This window comes from Diabrotica undecimpunctata, chromosome 3, assembly GCF_040954645.1.
Source record: "Diabrotica undecimpunctata isolate CICGRU chromosome 3, icDiaUnde3, whole genome shotgun sequence".
Classification (NCBI taxonomy): Eukaryota; Metazoa; Arthropoda; class Insecta; order Coleoptera; family Chrysomelidae; genus Diabrotica; species Diabrotica undecimpunctata.
The window spans coordinates 74,908,449-74,926,300 of NC_092805.1; the positions used below are offsets into that span (position 1 = coordinate 74,908,449).

Genomic DNA, 17,852 nt, shown 5'->3' on the forward strand with positions numbered 1-17,852 from the left:
GAATAGATCGCTTTCGAAGTTCCTGCCTTGGTCACTATGTATCTCCAAAGGCACTCCAAATCGGCTGATATATTCTTGGATCAACTTATCTGCAACGGTGGCGGCCTTCTGGTCGGGAAGTGCGTAAATCTCGACCCACTTAGTAAAGTAATCCATTACTACCAACATGTACTTGCCTCCATTTTCACTTTCTGGAAATGGCCCAGCAATGTCCAAAGCTATTCTTTCAAACGGGCTTCCAACATTATATTGTCTCATAGGAGCTCTCCTTTTTCGGTAAGGTCCGTTACTCGTGGCACAAATAGTACATTTCTTACACCAGTCTTTTACATCGTCGGAACTGTTCATCCAATAAAACCGTTCCCGAATTCGCTGAAGGGTTTTCTTTACACCAAAATGCCCTCCCGATGGACTGTCGTGTAACTGACGAAGTACTTCGGCTATTCTGCTCTTTGGGATCACCAACTGTCTTCTCTTCTCTGAACCGTCATCATTTTCCAGGACTCGTTTGAGCAAGCCATCTTCGATGATAAATAAGTCCCATTGGGTCCAATACGTCTTAACTACTGAGCATAGGTTTGATATTTCCTGCCAAGGTGGTCGACGGTTTTCCTCTTTCTATTTTCGGATTTTCTGTATAACTGGATCTCTCTCTTGTTCTTCTCTGATCTTAGTGGCGTCCAGTCGTCGTTGACAATCGTCGTTCTTAGCACTGCTGCTTCCTTGGATTCCGTTTTGTTGCAGTGGGAACACTCTGCTGGGCATGGCCTTCTGGAAAGGGAATCAGTAAATTAGAGAATCAGTAAATTAAATCAGAATCAGTTAAAATCGTATTCTTGGAATCGTTCGATCCACCTGGCTATCTGACCCTCTGGATTCTTAAACTGCATCAACCACTTAAGGGCGGCATGGTCGGTTCGGATTAGAAACTTTCTGCCATAGAGGTATTGATAGAAGTGCTCTACTGATTTAACTACTGCTAGAAGTTCTCTTCTCGTGACGCAATAATTCCGATCAGGTTTTAAAAGAACTTTACTAAAATATCCGAGGACTCGTTCCTGTCCTCCTTGAATCTGGGACAGCACTCCTCCAATTCCCACATTACTTGCATCCGTATCTAAGATCAACTCTCCTTCTGGCAGTGGATACCCTAAAATTGGTGCTGTTATTAGATGCTTTTTTAAGGTCTCAAAGGCATTTTGGAAGTCTGTATCCCAGCGGTATTCTCTTGCTTCCTCTGTAAGTCGCGTTAATGGCTTAGCGATATCTGCAAACTTCTTAATAAACCTCCGGTAGTAAGTACATAGTCCAAGAAAACTTCTCACTTGATGTTTGTCAGTTGGTTTTGGCCATTCCTTAATGGAATCGATTTTTCCCTTATCCACGGCCACTCCTTCTTTACTGACTATATGACCCAGATAAGTGACTCTACCTTGAAATAACTGGCACTTCTTGGGGTTTAGCATCAATTGGGCAGCTTTAAGTCGATTAAAAACGTTTTCTAAATTCCTCAAATGATCTTCGAATGTCTCCCCCAAGACGATTATGTCATCTAAATAAACCAGGCATGTTTTCCAAGATAACCCTCTCAACACATTTTCCATAAGCCTCTCAAATGTCGCAGGAGCATTAAAGAGTCCAAATGGCATAACGTTGAATTGCCACAATCCAAATCCTGTGGTGAAGGCTGTCTTTTCTTTATCTACTGGGTCCATTTCTACCTGCCAGTATCCAGACTTCAAATCCAAAGTAGAAAACAATTTACTTCCAGCCAATGTGTCCAATGTGTCATCGATCCGAGGCAGAGGATAACTATCTTTCTTGGTAACGTTGTTCAGCAAAAGGTAATCCACACAGAACCTTGTCGTTTCGTCTTTCTTCTTAACCAGGACCACCGGAGAGACCCATAGGCTCGTAGAAAGTTCTATCACCCCGTCTTTCTTCATTTCCTGAACAATCGTTTCAGCTTCCTCTCTTTTCGCCTGTGGTAATCGTCGAGCTGTTTGACGAATTGGCTTAGCATTACCAGTATCAATTTTATGCTTAACAACGGTAGTTCTTCCCGTCTTTCCTCCTTTCGGTACGAAAATATAACGATACTGCCGAAGAAATTCCCTTAATTTCCTTTTCTCAATCTGATTCAGAGACTGTCCTGCAACTGCAACCATTTGGTCGAATTTGTCGTTGGAATTATCAGATGTTGTCGCCTGACGGATTATGGATGTCACAGGTACACAAGTTCCTACTTTTGTCTCTTTCTTTATGGTCACTGGGTAGTCGTTGACATTGATAAGTCTCACAGGAATTTCTTTAGTCGAAGTCACCAATTCCTTTCCAATTATGATTCCACGGCCAACGTCATCGTCGTGGTTCCAAGGCTCCATCATAACAGGTCTCCCTTCGTCCACAATTCCCTGTAGCCGCGCTACTATGATCGTTTCGCTTCTCGCAGGCACGACTGTATCTTCTTTAATGGCTGCTTGCACAGTGTTGTCATTATGTGGATGGAGAAATACCTCCTCGTTGCCAACTTTGATTACCTTATTCTTAAAATCCAATTGGAATCCATGCATATTCATTACGTCCATTCCTAATATAACATCCTCTTCGATGTCAGCAACTATAACAGTATGGACAAACTTTTCTGCTCCAATTCCCAATTGTACCTGGATTTCTCCATGAATGTTGGCATTTTCACCTGTAGCGGTCCGAAGTCGCAACCTCGTTGGTAACAGTTTCTTACGGCTGTTTATAACTGTTGGGCGTATAATGGTTCTGGTCGCTCCGGTATCCACCAACAACGTATGTTTTTTACCATTTATTTCTCCATCTACATATACACTATCTTCACGACATTTCAAAGAAGCTATTAGTATGAGAGGGTCTTTGGAAAAGTTCTGGGTCGAAGCTGCCCCCCTAAGGCTAACCCGTTCTAGTTTTCCTGATGGTGAGTTTCTTGATTTGCGTCGTACCTAGGGTGCTTACAGGAGCTTCGTACGTGTCCTATTTCGCCACATTTCCAGCATCTGATGGTCTTCGTTTTCTTGTATGTCATGCTTTTTATCATATTAACGAGCTGGTCAAGTTTATCTTCATCTCCTTCCTCTTTTACAGTCCTAACTTTACTGTAACCGCCAGAGGCCTGCGTAGCTGACTCATATTCGAGGGCGGCGGATAAGACATCAACCAGCGTCTTGTGACGAGCTAATCGTAGTGTTCTCTGCATTTCATGATCACGAAGACCATCAATAAACGTTTGAACGGCCAACTTTTCCATCATGTCTTCGGGAGCTGTTGGATAAGCATATCGTACTAATCTGGAAATATCTACCTCATATTCTTGAAGAGCCTCATCTTTCTTTTGTCTTCGATTTTTAAGCTGTGACTGATATACATGCTCCAAATGTTCGTGACCATATCGCATATTTAACCTCTTCTTCAGTTGTTCGAAATCATCCGTCTCCTCTACGGCTATGGTCTGCAGTACATCTAAGGCATCTCCTCGAAGAGCGATAGTCAGGTTTACAGCCTTTTCTTTTTCAGACCATCCATTCGCTCTTGCAGCTGATTCGAACTGTTTCATGTAGTTGTTCCATGACGATTTTCCGTCGAAAGTTGGGACTTTCACATGGACAGAACCTCCACTTCCTTCAATCTCTTTCCATATCTTTTCTTCGAAGGCCAACATATCGGCAGCAACTTGGTTTTTTAACGAAGACACTCTATCGTCAAGAGCAGATATCTCAGAAGTGACTTTAGAGATGTTAGCAGAAACTTTGCTTTCCAGAGAAGAAATCTCGTTAGAAACTTTGCTTTCTAAAGAAGCGATGTCGCCGGAAACTTTCAAAATATCGCCAGAAACTTTGTTCTCTAATGATGCGATATCACCGGAAACTTTGGCTACATCACCAGAAACTTTGGCTACATCTCCAGAAACTTTCGAAATCGACAAGAGGACAGCATCTTCAAATATATAAGTCTCTGGATCTAGTTCTTCTTCTAGCAAAGCGTTCTTTAGTCGTTTAGTCGTGGACTAACTCAGCCTTTTTTCCGGTAGAAGCTAATTCTCTGTCTTCAAGATGTCTTCTTAAATTGGTCACTGTCAGCTCATAAATCGTAGTCATTTTCACAATTTATTTTATTCTCTTCGGAACAACACGTTATGATTGATTACTATAAGTCAAATTTACTTTGATTTTACTTCCGACACCATTGAAATGATATTTATTTAACTGCTGTCTTTATTTAATTTATTATATTGTTCCTACTTTAATTTATTAAAAAGCACGATAATTTATATAAGTTTATTAATCACTAAAAATACATAATTTATTTAAAGGCGAGCAAAACACTTAAAATCACGGCCGCGGGTCTTCAGAATTAACTGTTCCTCCATATAAAAATGTTTTATTTATATATATAAATCGCCGTTATCTCGAAAAGTCTAAAACCTTCTTGAGTAGACTGGACGGCGAAACGGTAAGGGCAAACTGGATTTCCCATCGACTCGCCTCGAACTTTGTTTTTATAGCATCATGTGTCATGACCTAGAAAAGACTTGAATGAATAGCATATCAGTAATAAACATATTTACCGTTTTTGGGTCAGAATTTATCGTAACAATACATATAAATAACTTTCTTTTTTGCATAACGATATGTAATACAACTATTTAAAATTATGGCAGTTAACGAGTTTTTAAAGGGTGCTAAATATCATACAGAACGACCATACAGTTTATGAGTTATTCAATTTGTTTATCCAGGAGTCCGATTATTTAAAAAACTGTACTTATTCAAACAGTCACTCTAGGGTTATTTTGTAAATACAAATCGATTTTTATGGCTTCGTTTTAAATTATTCAAAACAAACATCAAGATTATATTAAATTTGTGTTTAAATATCAGTTTGAAGAATAACAAATTTTTAGCATATAAAAATTTCTAATAACTTTGACTTTTTTATGTGTTACACTTGTATCTAGGCTCAATATAAAGCTAAACATTTAAAAAAAAAACCAAAACCTTCTATTGCCCAGAGGAAATCAAATAGCATTTTTTTTTCTTGTTTAAGAAATTGCAAATATTTTCATTGTTTATTAACATTAAGGCTGAAAATTGAACACATTGTAAAAGAATATCTAAATTTTATAATTCGATTTATAAATGGCATACACAGTGAAGAAGTAAATTAGTTTTGAAACATTAAAATAATGGTAATCGTAAAATATCGTCACAGAAAATGCAAGGGAGATCTGTCCGCTGCAATATCTCAGCTTGTTTCTTGTTATTGGTTATGGAAATTTCTGTTTTTTTTTAATTATGCTTTTACACCAGCTTTTCATTGAGCCTACGTACAGCCGTATGACATGAAAAATATGAAAAGTAGTATAAATGTTTACAAGCTAAAAAGCACTTTTTCAAACTGTTTTTTTAATAAAATGTTGAAGTTTACAAATAAAGCTTCAAATAATCGATTCAAAAAACGGCAAATAACTGTCAAAGGTTAAACACCCTTTTTAAAGTTCCTCGCGGATTTTAAAGATTTAAACAGTGTTAAACAGATAAAGTAATTCATCGACGAGTTAACAATACGAAGCGAAGTTCTTTAATCACAATGTGATAAGAAAACAAGTATCAAATTTGGTTTTATATTTCAATAGTCGAATTTAATTGCGGCTATATTGGTGTAATTAAAGAAAACCAGTGAAAATCCCAAGAAATAGGTGAGATCCTTTTTTCTTTCTTTCCAGTTTGGGAGAGGGTCCATTAGGTACTCACATTTAGGTATTGTGTTACGGTCTGGGTAACCAGGACTACACATCATGAACAGCAATTAAATATTTACATTTACACAAAACAGCTTCAATTCCAACCCAAAATCATATGTCGTTGCCGCAGTCTCTAGACCTCCTTCCCGTTCGTTTCCTAAAAGGGAACAAGTTATTGTCATGCACTCCATTTTGAATACTGTTTTATTTAAATATATTATAGAAATTGGTGAAATGGTTTATCCAAAAAATATTACTTTTACATCTCGCATTTCGAATAATCGATTCCGCATTTTCCTCACTTCTACCGACATCGTTGATCAACTAATACACCGAACGTCATAATTAATTTCACCGTCATCTTTATCTGCAGGCTTCTTTCTGCGACCAAAAGAATCCTTATTTCAAATGTATCTCCTTCCATTCCGCATTCACTAATCGAGACGTCCCTAAAAAATACGGAACATCAGATGATCAATAGGCATATTATCAGGAGTTTTCCTAGGGTAACATTTGTAATCCCTGACAAGGTGAACTTCGAAGTGCAATCTTCTCTGTTAATTAACCATGAAAATACATCCTTTAAAATATTTTTATTCTCTGACAGACTATAGTGTTTTCTTTGTAAGCTTACGGGTCGTACCGTGGGGTATGATTGCAAAGTCTCCAGTTGACCAGATCACACACTCATTGCAGCTAATGCTCCTCCCTCTTTTTCATTTTCAGCTGACTCTAAGGAGTCCTTAATCCTAAATCCTTAACTTCATCAAAAGAATTTCTATCTTCGGAAATTGAGTCCATCTCCATTAACTACATACCCATCCTGGCTGCCATTATGGATTTATCCATCCCTCGTTGTACTAATTCAAAGCCCATGTTGGCAGTAGGACAAAAAAGGGGACACTTTAATGACAGTCCTCCTGATACTCCTACCATTCTATCTTCATCCGGTATTCTTGCTCTATTAAGTTCTTTTCCTCCTTCGGCATTTTCCGTCCTGTTGCTAGAAACAGTCGTCTTTTCTTTCGTCTGCTGAGTCTTATTAGGCAGACGTATAATCTCTCTATCGCTATCTATCGCTTGGTACAGACTTACCGCGCTTTTTCTCCACTCTAACTCTCTCGCATGTAGTTACGCGAAAAATACCGAAAATACTATTTTAATCGTGTACAGATGAAAAATGTGCTCTATATCGTGATCTAAGTGTTAGTACCGCGAAACACGTCTTCAGAAACCGGTAACCGGACAGTTTCCCCGTATGAAGAACAACCGCGACTGAAAGCCTCTAAATACCGCGAGTGTGTATATGTGCAGCAGAAGAATTGGTAAGACTTTATATAAAATTAATTTGATATAGTCTGTGTAGTGTAGTCTTTTGCCACATATCCTAATTTATTTGAACCAGCCCTATGTAATACAGTCCTCATAAACCGAAATTATATTCATAATTTCACATATGTACACCCTTTTTGTACACACACATTTCTTAAGCAATCTATAATCAACAAGATGTCGTAGCAACTGTACTTAACATTGAAGGGGCATTTTATTTAATCTCCAGAAACGCAATCATTGACAAAATCTCCCACTATAATTTAAATGGTAATATTTTCTCATTTGTAAAAAAATATCTAATTAAAAGAATCTTTAAAGTCCTTGCCAAGGGTAAACTTTTTCAATCTCTTCCTCAAAATTAAGGTGTCCCTTTAGAATCTGTATTAAGTTTAACTTTATTCATTCTTGCCATCAACGAAATTTGCCTCCCATCAAATATGTTCAATACGCTGATGACCTAATCATTTACTGCCATGTTAAATCTGTCTCAACCTCATATAAACTTATACAAAGTGTAGTAAATCTAACGAACTAAGATTATCACTCTCTGAGAGCAAAACCAAATTAATAAAATTTTCTATAGGGATTTCCACTCCCTTACCCCAAATTTTATTTACCAATTCTCTACTTTCTGTTGTTAATTATTGTAAAATTCTCGGTTTTATGTTTGACTCCAGATTAAATTGAAAACATCAAATCTCTGAACTTAAAATCAATTGTTTTAAAAGGTTGAACATTTTTAAAACCCTCAGTCATCTTCAATGGGGTGCCAATAAAACTACTTCTGAGCGCTTTTCGCTTTAGTCCTATTGAGAGTGTATACCGTGAAAATGAACTTTCTTCTACCCAAGACGATAATCACTTCTACTTTCGTATGCTAAATCAACATCCGCAAATCCATTTAATCCCGTTCATTCCCTAATTGCCACAGTGCCGTCTTCTTCCACTAACAATAACCAACACCTTATCATAAAACCTATACCTCAATTAATTTGTCCACTACTTAAAAATATTGACCTTTTTTTGACTAGTTCATTTCCTCTACCTTTACTTCCCCTCTGGGCTAAAGATCTCCCTTCAATATATACCTCACTCACTATTTTTAACAAACTTGAATCTTCTAACCTTTGTTCTAAACTATTTGTTCAGATTAACTTTCATATATCCATTTAGTCAATACAATTTTCACTGAGCACCTATTAGTTCAAAACATTCATGACATAATACCAAAATCTCTCTGCTTACGATGTAACAGTCTCTCTCATATGGCTGCCTTCTCACACCGGAATTACTGGTAATAAAACAGCAGATCATTGTGCCAAAGAAGCTACCAACCATGCCAATTCAACTAGCTAACGAATCTCGAAATTCGTTTTAAAAAAGTCGGTAGAGGATACTTGACAAAAAAAAAGAGCAAAACAACTTTTCATAAACTTCAATCTTTTATTGGTCATCTCTCCCTAGACTTCATAACTATAAGAGAAGCATCGACTATTACAAGACTACGAATCAACCATACCAAACTTACCAACTGCAAACAATTCACCAGCCTGTATAAAGCACTGGACTTGAAACCTACTCTAAGGAACTAGAGAATTGTCTATCTCTTCCTCAACTGTAAATTGTATATGTTGATTTTGATACTTGAAAATGTTGACTATTTCAATAATTTTGTGTTTAGGAAGTGCCAAAACTAAATCATCTACATATCTAAAAAAAAGGAATGAAAACAGTGCAATTGTTGATACAATCACAATCACTGATAACATCATCCATGACATAGCTACTTAGAATGGGTGAAAGACTAGATCCCATAGGACTAGTTTCTGATAGTCCTATGGGATCTTTTTTTTCCTATTTAAAAGATTTCTTTTTTCTTACTCTTATACATATATATATATATATATATATATATATATATATATATATATATATATATATATATATATATATATATATATATATATATATATATATATATAAACATATATTGGCACAACTGCGAAGTTATTTATATTTTGAATACAGAACTTAAATTGTTTTTTTTTTACTTTATTGTGCAGAAAGTTGCTTTTTTTAAGTTGTGTTAATAATAATATTGTTGTAGTTAATGCTGCATTGGAAAGTCTGGAGCTACCCGATTTAAAAAAAAATTTCCTTGCAGTAAGCATTTTGTCCAAAAATATCTAAATGCAAACCAAAAAAATATAGTGAGGTAGAAGATGAAGGTTTATTAACGACACCACGCGTTTTTTATACGTATTCGATAGCAAAACAACCTCAACCAGTGCCAATAGTGTTTCGCAATACATACATTGCTTATTTTAGGTCATGAAAACAATGTTACAATCAATTTCTATAACTATTAATGTAAACAATTTTATTTTGTTTTTTTTTATCTTGAATTATTATTTCGTTAATATTGTCTATGTGTAGATATTAGAATTTTGATAAGTGGTATATAACTATTAAAATAATGCGAAATTAATTTTTGCAATATCTATCACTTTGTAATTTAAAATTATTTCATTAATAAACAGCTCAAATAGGGCGAGTTGATTGAAAAAAACATTCTCATTATTGTAAACAGAAATACAAAAATGGTGTTTATATCATAAAATACATAAATAAATAAAATAAAGGATACTATTTATTAAAGTGTTGTTTTATTATTCCTTTTATCCCAACACATAGATTAATTTTTCCCTAAATATGTGTTGCCTCTTGTTGTGGCATATCGATGTGTTTATTTGTTTCAAAAACATTATCAAAAAACCATATCTATAAATTTACTATATTTTCAAACGTCATTTTAAAGATTAAAAGATTGAAAATTTAATTTTCTCAAAACATACATAAAACCATTGTTCAAAAAGATTTTCTTTTTTAAACAATGATAAAACTTAAGTCTTGACTAAAAAATAAACCTCTGCATTAGTGTTCTAAGACAATAGCAATCGAGTATATTTCAATTAAATATTTAATCCTTTTCTAGCAAATCATATAACCAAATTAAATATCTGGTGAACTAATAAAAATTTAAAAAAGGTAGCATTTACCTACTTCATATAAATAGATTACTAACCGATTTAGATTTAGCAAGTCTCAAAGTATAAAAACAGTTTGAAATATTCGCTCGAAATAGTCAAGTTATCTTTCACTAGACGCATACAACGATAATAACAATAAGCATTTTATTAAAGTTTTATATTTTCTTCACAATCTGGCATCCGTGTACAGGTTTGCCTTAGTTAGGAGACAGGCAAAAATATACTCGAATAGAATCCTGCAGAGAATTAAGTTTCTGTTAATAGTTTTTTAAATTTATGACTAGAGGCCGCCATGTGACGGCAGAATAAAAGTCAAACGTTTGTTCCATAAGGATTGTCTAACTAGTCCTATTTAAACAATGATTGAGCTTATGAAGATCACTGTTGCCAAAACTCTCAGGCAAGTGTTGTTATTAGATTATCGATCTAATCAGAGCCGTATTCAGCACTGTGTAGTTATAGTTAATTAATTTCACTAATAAAAGGATATGTATAGTTGAATACAAAATAATGCATTATAAATGCTTGTTTCTTTAATTGACAGATATATGTATGTAATTATTATAGGATAATAAAAATAGTTAAATTTTATTATTGTTTAACATTACATATTTATAAACGTTTTAGATAAGATGTAACTAAAAAAAAACAAGTGCAGCTTTAATTTTATTTTCATGTAAGTAATAACAACAATTACATAAATAAAAATTTTTCCTTGTATACAAGGTGAATCACCACTAACGAAACGGAAGATTACAGCGAAAGAGAAAAAACAATTTAAATTATTAGTTTGTAAGGTGATAAAAGCTACATTTTAAAATTATTTTGAAATATACAGGGGGTCCCAATAAATTTCGGCGTATCAAAGTTATATTTTATCTTCTTATTCTTCTTCCTCTTTATACGCAATCATGCTTATTCATTGGCGGATTGATATCTCTATTAAAGGATGTCACTCCATCTTTTTGCGCGGTCGGCCTATATTTCTTCTATCGATTAATGATTTATCTCTTGCTATTTTCACCACACGTGTCTCTCCCATTTTGCTTATGTGGTTATTTCATTCTTTTTTCTATTTAGTGTCCATTCATTTATACACTATGCGTTCCATATATACATATATATATACAGTGATGAGTGTCTTACCACCCGGCAAAATAGCGGAAAGGATAGAAGACAGATTAAGTTGTGAGATACTTCGAGATAAGGCTAGTTATTAGACGTGTCTATTTGACTTCAGTCATAATTATACGGATGACCTCGAAAATATTTTATTTTAATAATTTCTGATGTTAGAATAAATGATTAAATATATTAAAATATATTATAGTTAAAAACATTAATTAGTAGCGATTTTAAATTATAAATCTTTAAGTTTATTTAATAATAAAAATAACTCAACTGAAATATTTGACTAAACTAAATAGGTATGTTCAGTCCGAAAACAATTGTTGTATGTGGAGTTGGCGTAATAGTTAGAGACGTTGTCTATTGATAAGAAGACTGGGGTTCAATTCACACCAAGAATAAAATTTTTGTTTTACTCAATCAAAAATAATGATACATATTAAGTAACAAGTTTTCGAAAAACTCATTATTTACAATTTATTCTTATTCCAATGTTATAAAATAGAAATACAAAATATTTCAAATTCAATTCCAGTTTTACAGTCTTCAGTTGTGAATGAAAAATGATCCATTAAAGACTGTTTAATGTCAAATCCATCACTAAATTCTCAGTGTTAATATCAATTCCTCTGTACAGGTAATGATTTTCAAAACAATTGACGACATTGGAATGGATGCGCGCGAACAGCTACCTGCTTTATAGCTAACCAAATCATCAAGCCTTCAAGTTATCAAATAATAACACATCGAGAAGTGTTTTTTACGGTAAACAGAAACTTTTTATTGAAAAAACAATTCGTGAAAAGGATTTTAACGGTCGAGAAAAAAGTGCAAATTGTTGTCTGGCATGTGAATGGATTATCAGACAACATGATTAGACAACAGTTTGTAAATATGTTTCCAAATAGGCCGGCTCCAGCACGATCAACAATTCAGTCTATTATACGTAATTTTTTTACTTATGGATCCGTGTTCAATCCAAGAGGAGTTCGCAGACGAAGGGAGGTAAATCCAGATTTGGAACTAAGGGACACTTTGATTTGTGCAAGTATTGAGCAAAATCCTACCCAATCAACACCTCGTCTTGGAGAACAATGTGGAATTCCAAGATTTAGAGTAGGTGAAATTTTGTAAAGACGTCGATACCTTCCCTATAAACTTCATAAATCCAATGAACAATTCCCTGGGGATCAATATTGACGTTTAGAATTTTGTCAAACTGCAATGAAAATGTCACATCAAGATGAACATTTTTTAGAGAACGTTTTGTTCACCGATGAATGTACGTTTTCATTGCATGGCCGTCACAATTCAATCAATGCTAGGTATTGATCTCGAGGAAATCCTCGTCAGATTTATGTCGCTCGTACCCAGCGTCTTCGAAAAGTAAATGTTTGGGGAGGCATAATAGGGAATCATGTCATTGGCCCATTTTTTATAGACGGTATGTTGACTGGGCGGAAATACTTGGAACTTCTGCAAAATGAAATTGTCCCAGCCCTTTGTAATTTACCAATACCTTTCGATTCCAGATGGTTTCAACACGATGGTTGTCCTGCACATAATTCTCGCATCGTCAGTGAATATCTCAGTGCGACTTTTCCTAATCGATTGATTAGTGGCCATGGATATTTTTTTATTTTTGTAGAATTTTTACGACGATATTGTTTTGTCAATAAGATTTCTTGTTTTTACTTTAGTTTTTGTTTAGTTTTGTTTAGTGATTCAAAGCAAAACGATCTTTGCATAATTTCAAATTATTAAAAAAAAAAAAAAAAGAAAACCACATGTGGGTTTTGAACTCTAATCGTCTGCGATGTCTGTATCGCAATGTCGAATTCTTACCACTAATCCACGAAGGATTTATAATTATTCCGTGACAAGAGTGTATGAAACTCCCCAAATCATAGTAGAAATTATTCTTGATTAATAATTTAAAACTTTAGATTAAATAATCACTATTAATTAAATTATTTTATTCACATTTTTGCTTTATTGTGATCAATCAGTTTTTACTTTATGCGAAAATAAAAAATGGAAATACGTCACACATTCGACGTTACTCATAATAATTATGACCGAGGTGATTTAGCTCGAATCTAACGTCTAAAGGTGTGAGACTATCGATAGTGGTAATGTAATGTAATATAAATTATAGGTTTTTCCGATTATTTCTCACCTCTACGAGTTTCATCTCTTTTTATTTCACAAGGTAACTGTGTTTTCTATCTCTTACGTAGATATATATATATATATATATATATATATATATATATATATATATATATATATATATATATATATATATATATATATATATATATAATGAACCTGAAGTATTTGCTGACAACGTAAGGAAGTAAACAATAAATATTTGGTTTGCAGCAATAAAAAATGAAACGTGTACTCTTGTAAATTTTTATTACAAGCTTTCGGACATTGGTTAAGTCCTTCATTAGGGAGAAACTTAATGAAGTTGTATCATCAATGATGTAATGTAATGTTGATAAAATTTATCACAGTCTGTCATCTTTGTTCAATATAAAAAACCTATTTCTACGTTTAAAATTTAAAAATTACTTTACATCCACAACACTTAATTATTCTAAACACATTCATGACATTATTAATTTTACTCTGAGAGTAAAATTAAAAATTGCACCTTGTTGCATCTTTTTTGGGGTCCCAAAATTAATATTCTCGGTAAAATTCAGCTTGTTCGTATGATTTTTAGGGGTTCAGTGGCATTTTCGTCTCAGATGACTGGGGTAGTAAGAGAAGAGTTTTACAAGGCGACGTAATATAATAGGAGTTTTACAAGGCGACGCCATAGCTGTTTAATCTAATCGTAGAAGACGTCTTTAAAACTACAAATTGGTTAACATATGGCATCGATGCTAATGGCAACCAGTTAAACCACCTCAGATTCGTTCAGGACATCATGATTATAGCGAGCACATTAGAGGAATTACAAACTATGGTGGAAAAACTGTGAACACAAACGATCCCAGACGTTTAAATAAAAATGGATTTGAAAAACTTAGTTGGAACCGCAAAATACCTAAATACTTAAGAAGCAAAGTGTTTAACCAGTACATTCTTACAATCATGACGTATGGATATCAAACGTGGACCCTAACTAAGGCGAATATGAACAAAGGCTAATCTGCTAGACAAAATGACCAACGTTGGAACACCAGAATACTCCGAAGAGCTCAAAATGGCACTGTATACAACCGCTAACGTCCAGCCAAGCACATGACAAAGAAGAAGTTAGAATGCCAAAACGCAACATTGGAGGCCCTACAAAGGTAGACTATTAAGAGAAAAACCACAGGTAAGGTGGGTCCAAGAAATATATATTATAAAAAAATAGCTGGAATAAATTGAAAGTATGTTGCTCAGTATAGAGGTCGATGGAAGACATACAATTGGAGAGGATTACTTGTAAAGGTACGGCCATAGTAGTTGCTTCCAACAAACACGACATAAGCTGTATGTTAAGAAATTTAGTGGAAGAAAATTAGAAATGGGGTCTCGTCGTTAACATTATAGAAGCCAAATATCTTTAAGTGGGACAAAAAGAATTAGACTTAATATTAGAAGACAATATAATAAAAAACTGTAACAGGTATAAGAAACACAGAAGGTTAATAACGAATTTAAGTGCGAGTATGGAAGTTATATAAAGTAGAATATATAGTAGAAAGCACAAACATAGTATGTCCACTTCTTGCTGATTTTAAGATAATATCATAAGAATATTCAGAGGGTCATATGAATGTTCTGCATAATTATTGTAAGTCCCCTTGGTAAGACCTATACTGTGTGTCTTTGTTAGTTAAATAATATAAATATTTCCTTTTCTGTTTAGAGGAACTTGAACGAAATGAAGATAGGTATATATATTCAGGGATTCTACAGTATTCACTGCCTTCCCTCGCTCAACCGTTTCCATCTCTCTCTGTTGTCCCATTCTCCATCGTTTAGGCCTCTCTTACTCATGGCGTCGTTGCAGGATTTTCGGGGTCGTCCTCTTTTCCTCCTTCCTACGGGGCTCCATTCGGTTATTCTCTTATGAAGATAGTTCCGTTCTAAAATACATTTGCATGTATTGATGATTGATGCATACAATGTATTTATGAACGGAACTATAAAGATAGTTACATGTTGAACTTGATATAGATATATCAAGTTCAACATGTTCAATATCTTCAGTCAAAGGAAGATATTTCTTTTATTTTTAAAAATCCTGCTTTACAATATAATAATGAGAACCATGGTATTCCTCAAAATGAAGGGAAGGCCACTGACTATTTATCTGACTATTTATCAGACCCTTATTTTATCCCAGCAGACTTAGACGTTTCAACTGACAGTGAAACAGACTTCAAAAGCGAGTGCTTCTTTAAACTTTTCAGAAACTAATTCTACTTTAACAGATATAGAGACAATTACAAAAAAACCGACATAAACAAAACGTATACGTAAACAAAAAGAATGTGTGGTAAAATTTATACAAATAGAAAAAAAGAAATTGTTCCTGAAAAGCGAATTCAACATATTATTGACTGCTCAAGATGTAGATGTAAATGTTCAACAATAATTTCTCCTGAACGTCAGAGTATTTTTCATGAAGAATATTGGGCATTGGCTGTGTTTCAATAACATCGCGTGTTTACACATTATGTGACACCAGTGGGGAAACACAGAGAGTATGTCTCAAATTTTTTTGTGCAACTTTTAGTATTAGCTTTCAGGTATTTGATTTGGCATTAAAAAAACGTGGTCCAGGAGGGGCTTACGTAGGTTGCGATGGACGAAAAGGGAAAGTTCCAGTTAACATTACATTCGACGCAGCTAAAAATCACGTGACAATTCACGTAGACAATATCATAAGAAGTATGATCCTTAGCTATACTTTCACATTTTCAAAAAGGATCAATGTTCTACGTGCAATATTTATTATAACGCATCAGACGAATCTTCTTTGGAAAATAATTGGAAACTCCATAACCTAAGGGAAGAAGTTATGACAATAAAAAAAGCCGACAAGAAGAAAGCTATTGAAATAAAAGGAGCCAATTATAGAGCGATCACGTTCGACTTAGAAGCAATTTTAACAGTGCCATTTTCTGCAGCTTCTCAGATTTATTACAAACGAAAAAACTTTCAGTTTTTAATTTTATCATTTATGACTGATTTGATCAAAGTAGTCACTGCTATGTGTGGAATTAAACCCAGGGTTCCAAAGAAACCTCAGAGATAGTCCAATGCCTTTTAAAATATCTGTATAGTTAGTCAGAAACAGTTTAACATGTAGCCACTTTCACAGATACATGTGGTGGGCAAAATACCAACCAGTTTTTTGTGCTACAATGCTATACAATGTTGTAAAAAATTGACAATCTTAAAAGGATCGACCTTAAGTTTATGGAATCTGGCCATTCTTATTTGGAAGCTGACTCAATTCATGCAACAATTGAGCATACTCGTAAGCACAAAAAGATATTGGCTCTTTTGATTAGCATGTCAAGACACAAACCAAAACACTAAGAAGTACATAAACTGAACTATTCAGATTTTTCTGACCTGCAGAATCTTGCATCACTTATAATGCAAAATAAGAAAACTAATGCGTTTGGTCCAATAAAATGGCTTCAGATTAATAGGCTAATAATTCAAAATAAATATTCATTGACTAATGAACATTTTTTAGAGTTTGATGTCATACACAAAAAGACATACTAAACAAGTTACACAAGTTATATGGACAGATGTCAAGCTAAAATCTAAAGATCAAAAAAGACTTTTCATATCTGAAGAAAAAAAGAAAGACTTATTGTATTTACTAAATAAGGAGATCATACCAGCAGTTTGTAAAACGTATTTGGAAAGTCTTCCTACATAAAAAAAAACAAAACATCTTTTACCTTGGCGGACCCCTGAAGATGAAGAAGTTGATTATGAATAAAATATATTATATTAATAAAATATTCTACATTAAGTTAATAATGATAACCGAACTTATTACACAAACATTATAAGATATCAATATATCACCAACATCAAACAAAAAGTAACGCCAAAACTTCAAAACGTTTATCTCGACAATTAAGATATTTGGGACATACATCGATATACATCTCAAGAGAAAGAAGGAAAAGAGGAAGACATTTATTATTACGGTAGAAAGAAATTAAACTCGGATGCAAGTAAGACCTGGAAAAGAGTGATTTAAAAAATAGAAAAATATGAATACTGAAATGCTATCCTGTATCTATGTATAAACGAGAAGCTTTTTTATGTATTAATGTTTTTATACTTGGTTGATCTTCCAGTATGGCAGCGACAGCAATGCGGCGGATTGGTGCCTAATCGTCTGGGAAGAACCGGTTCCGCTAATGGAGGTCAGCAACCAAAGAAGACTAGAAGAAGAGTTGCCACTATTGCTCAAAGACGAGCCGCTAATATAAGGGAGAGACGTAGGATGTTTAACTTGAATGAAGCGTTTGACAAATTAAGGAGAAAGGTATGTTTTATGTTGTATTAATGAAATACTGTTTAAA

The 17,852-nt window shown here is 34.1% G+C and overlaps 1 protein-coding gene across 3 annotated transcripts in view; it reads left to right on the plus strand.

The window, feature by feature from the left end:
- Window positions 1-17,852, plus strand: part of LOC140436905 (protein Fer3-like) — a 242,164-nt gene that overhangs the window by 74,244 nt on the left and 150,068 nt on the right. For all 3 annotated transcript variants that reach the window (XR_011950321.1, XR_011950320.1, XM_072526072.1), the window contains exon 3: window positions 17,625-17,815. Coding sequence is in view for 1 of the 3 variants with exons in the window: in XM_072526072.1 (XP_072382173.1) it covers window positions 17,625-17,815 (191 nt within the window). In the remaining 2 variants the exon portion in view is untranslated. The remainder of the gene's footprint in view (window positions 1-17,624; window positions 17,816-17,852) is intronic.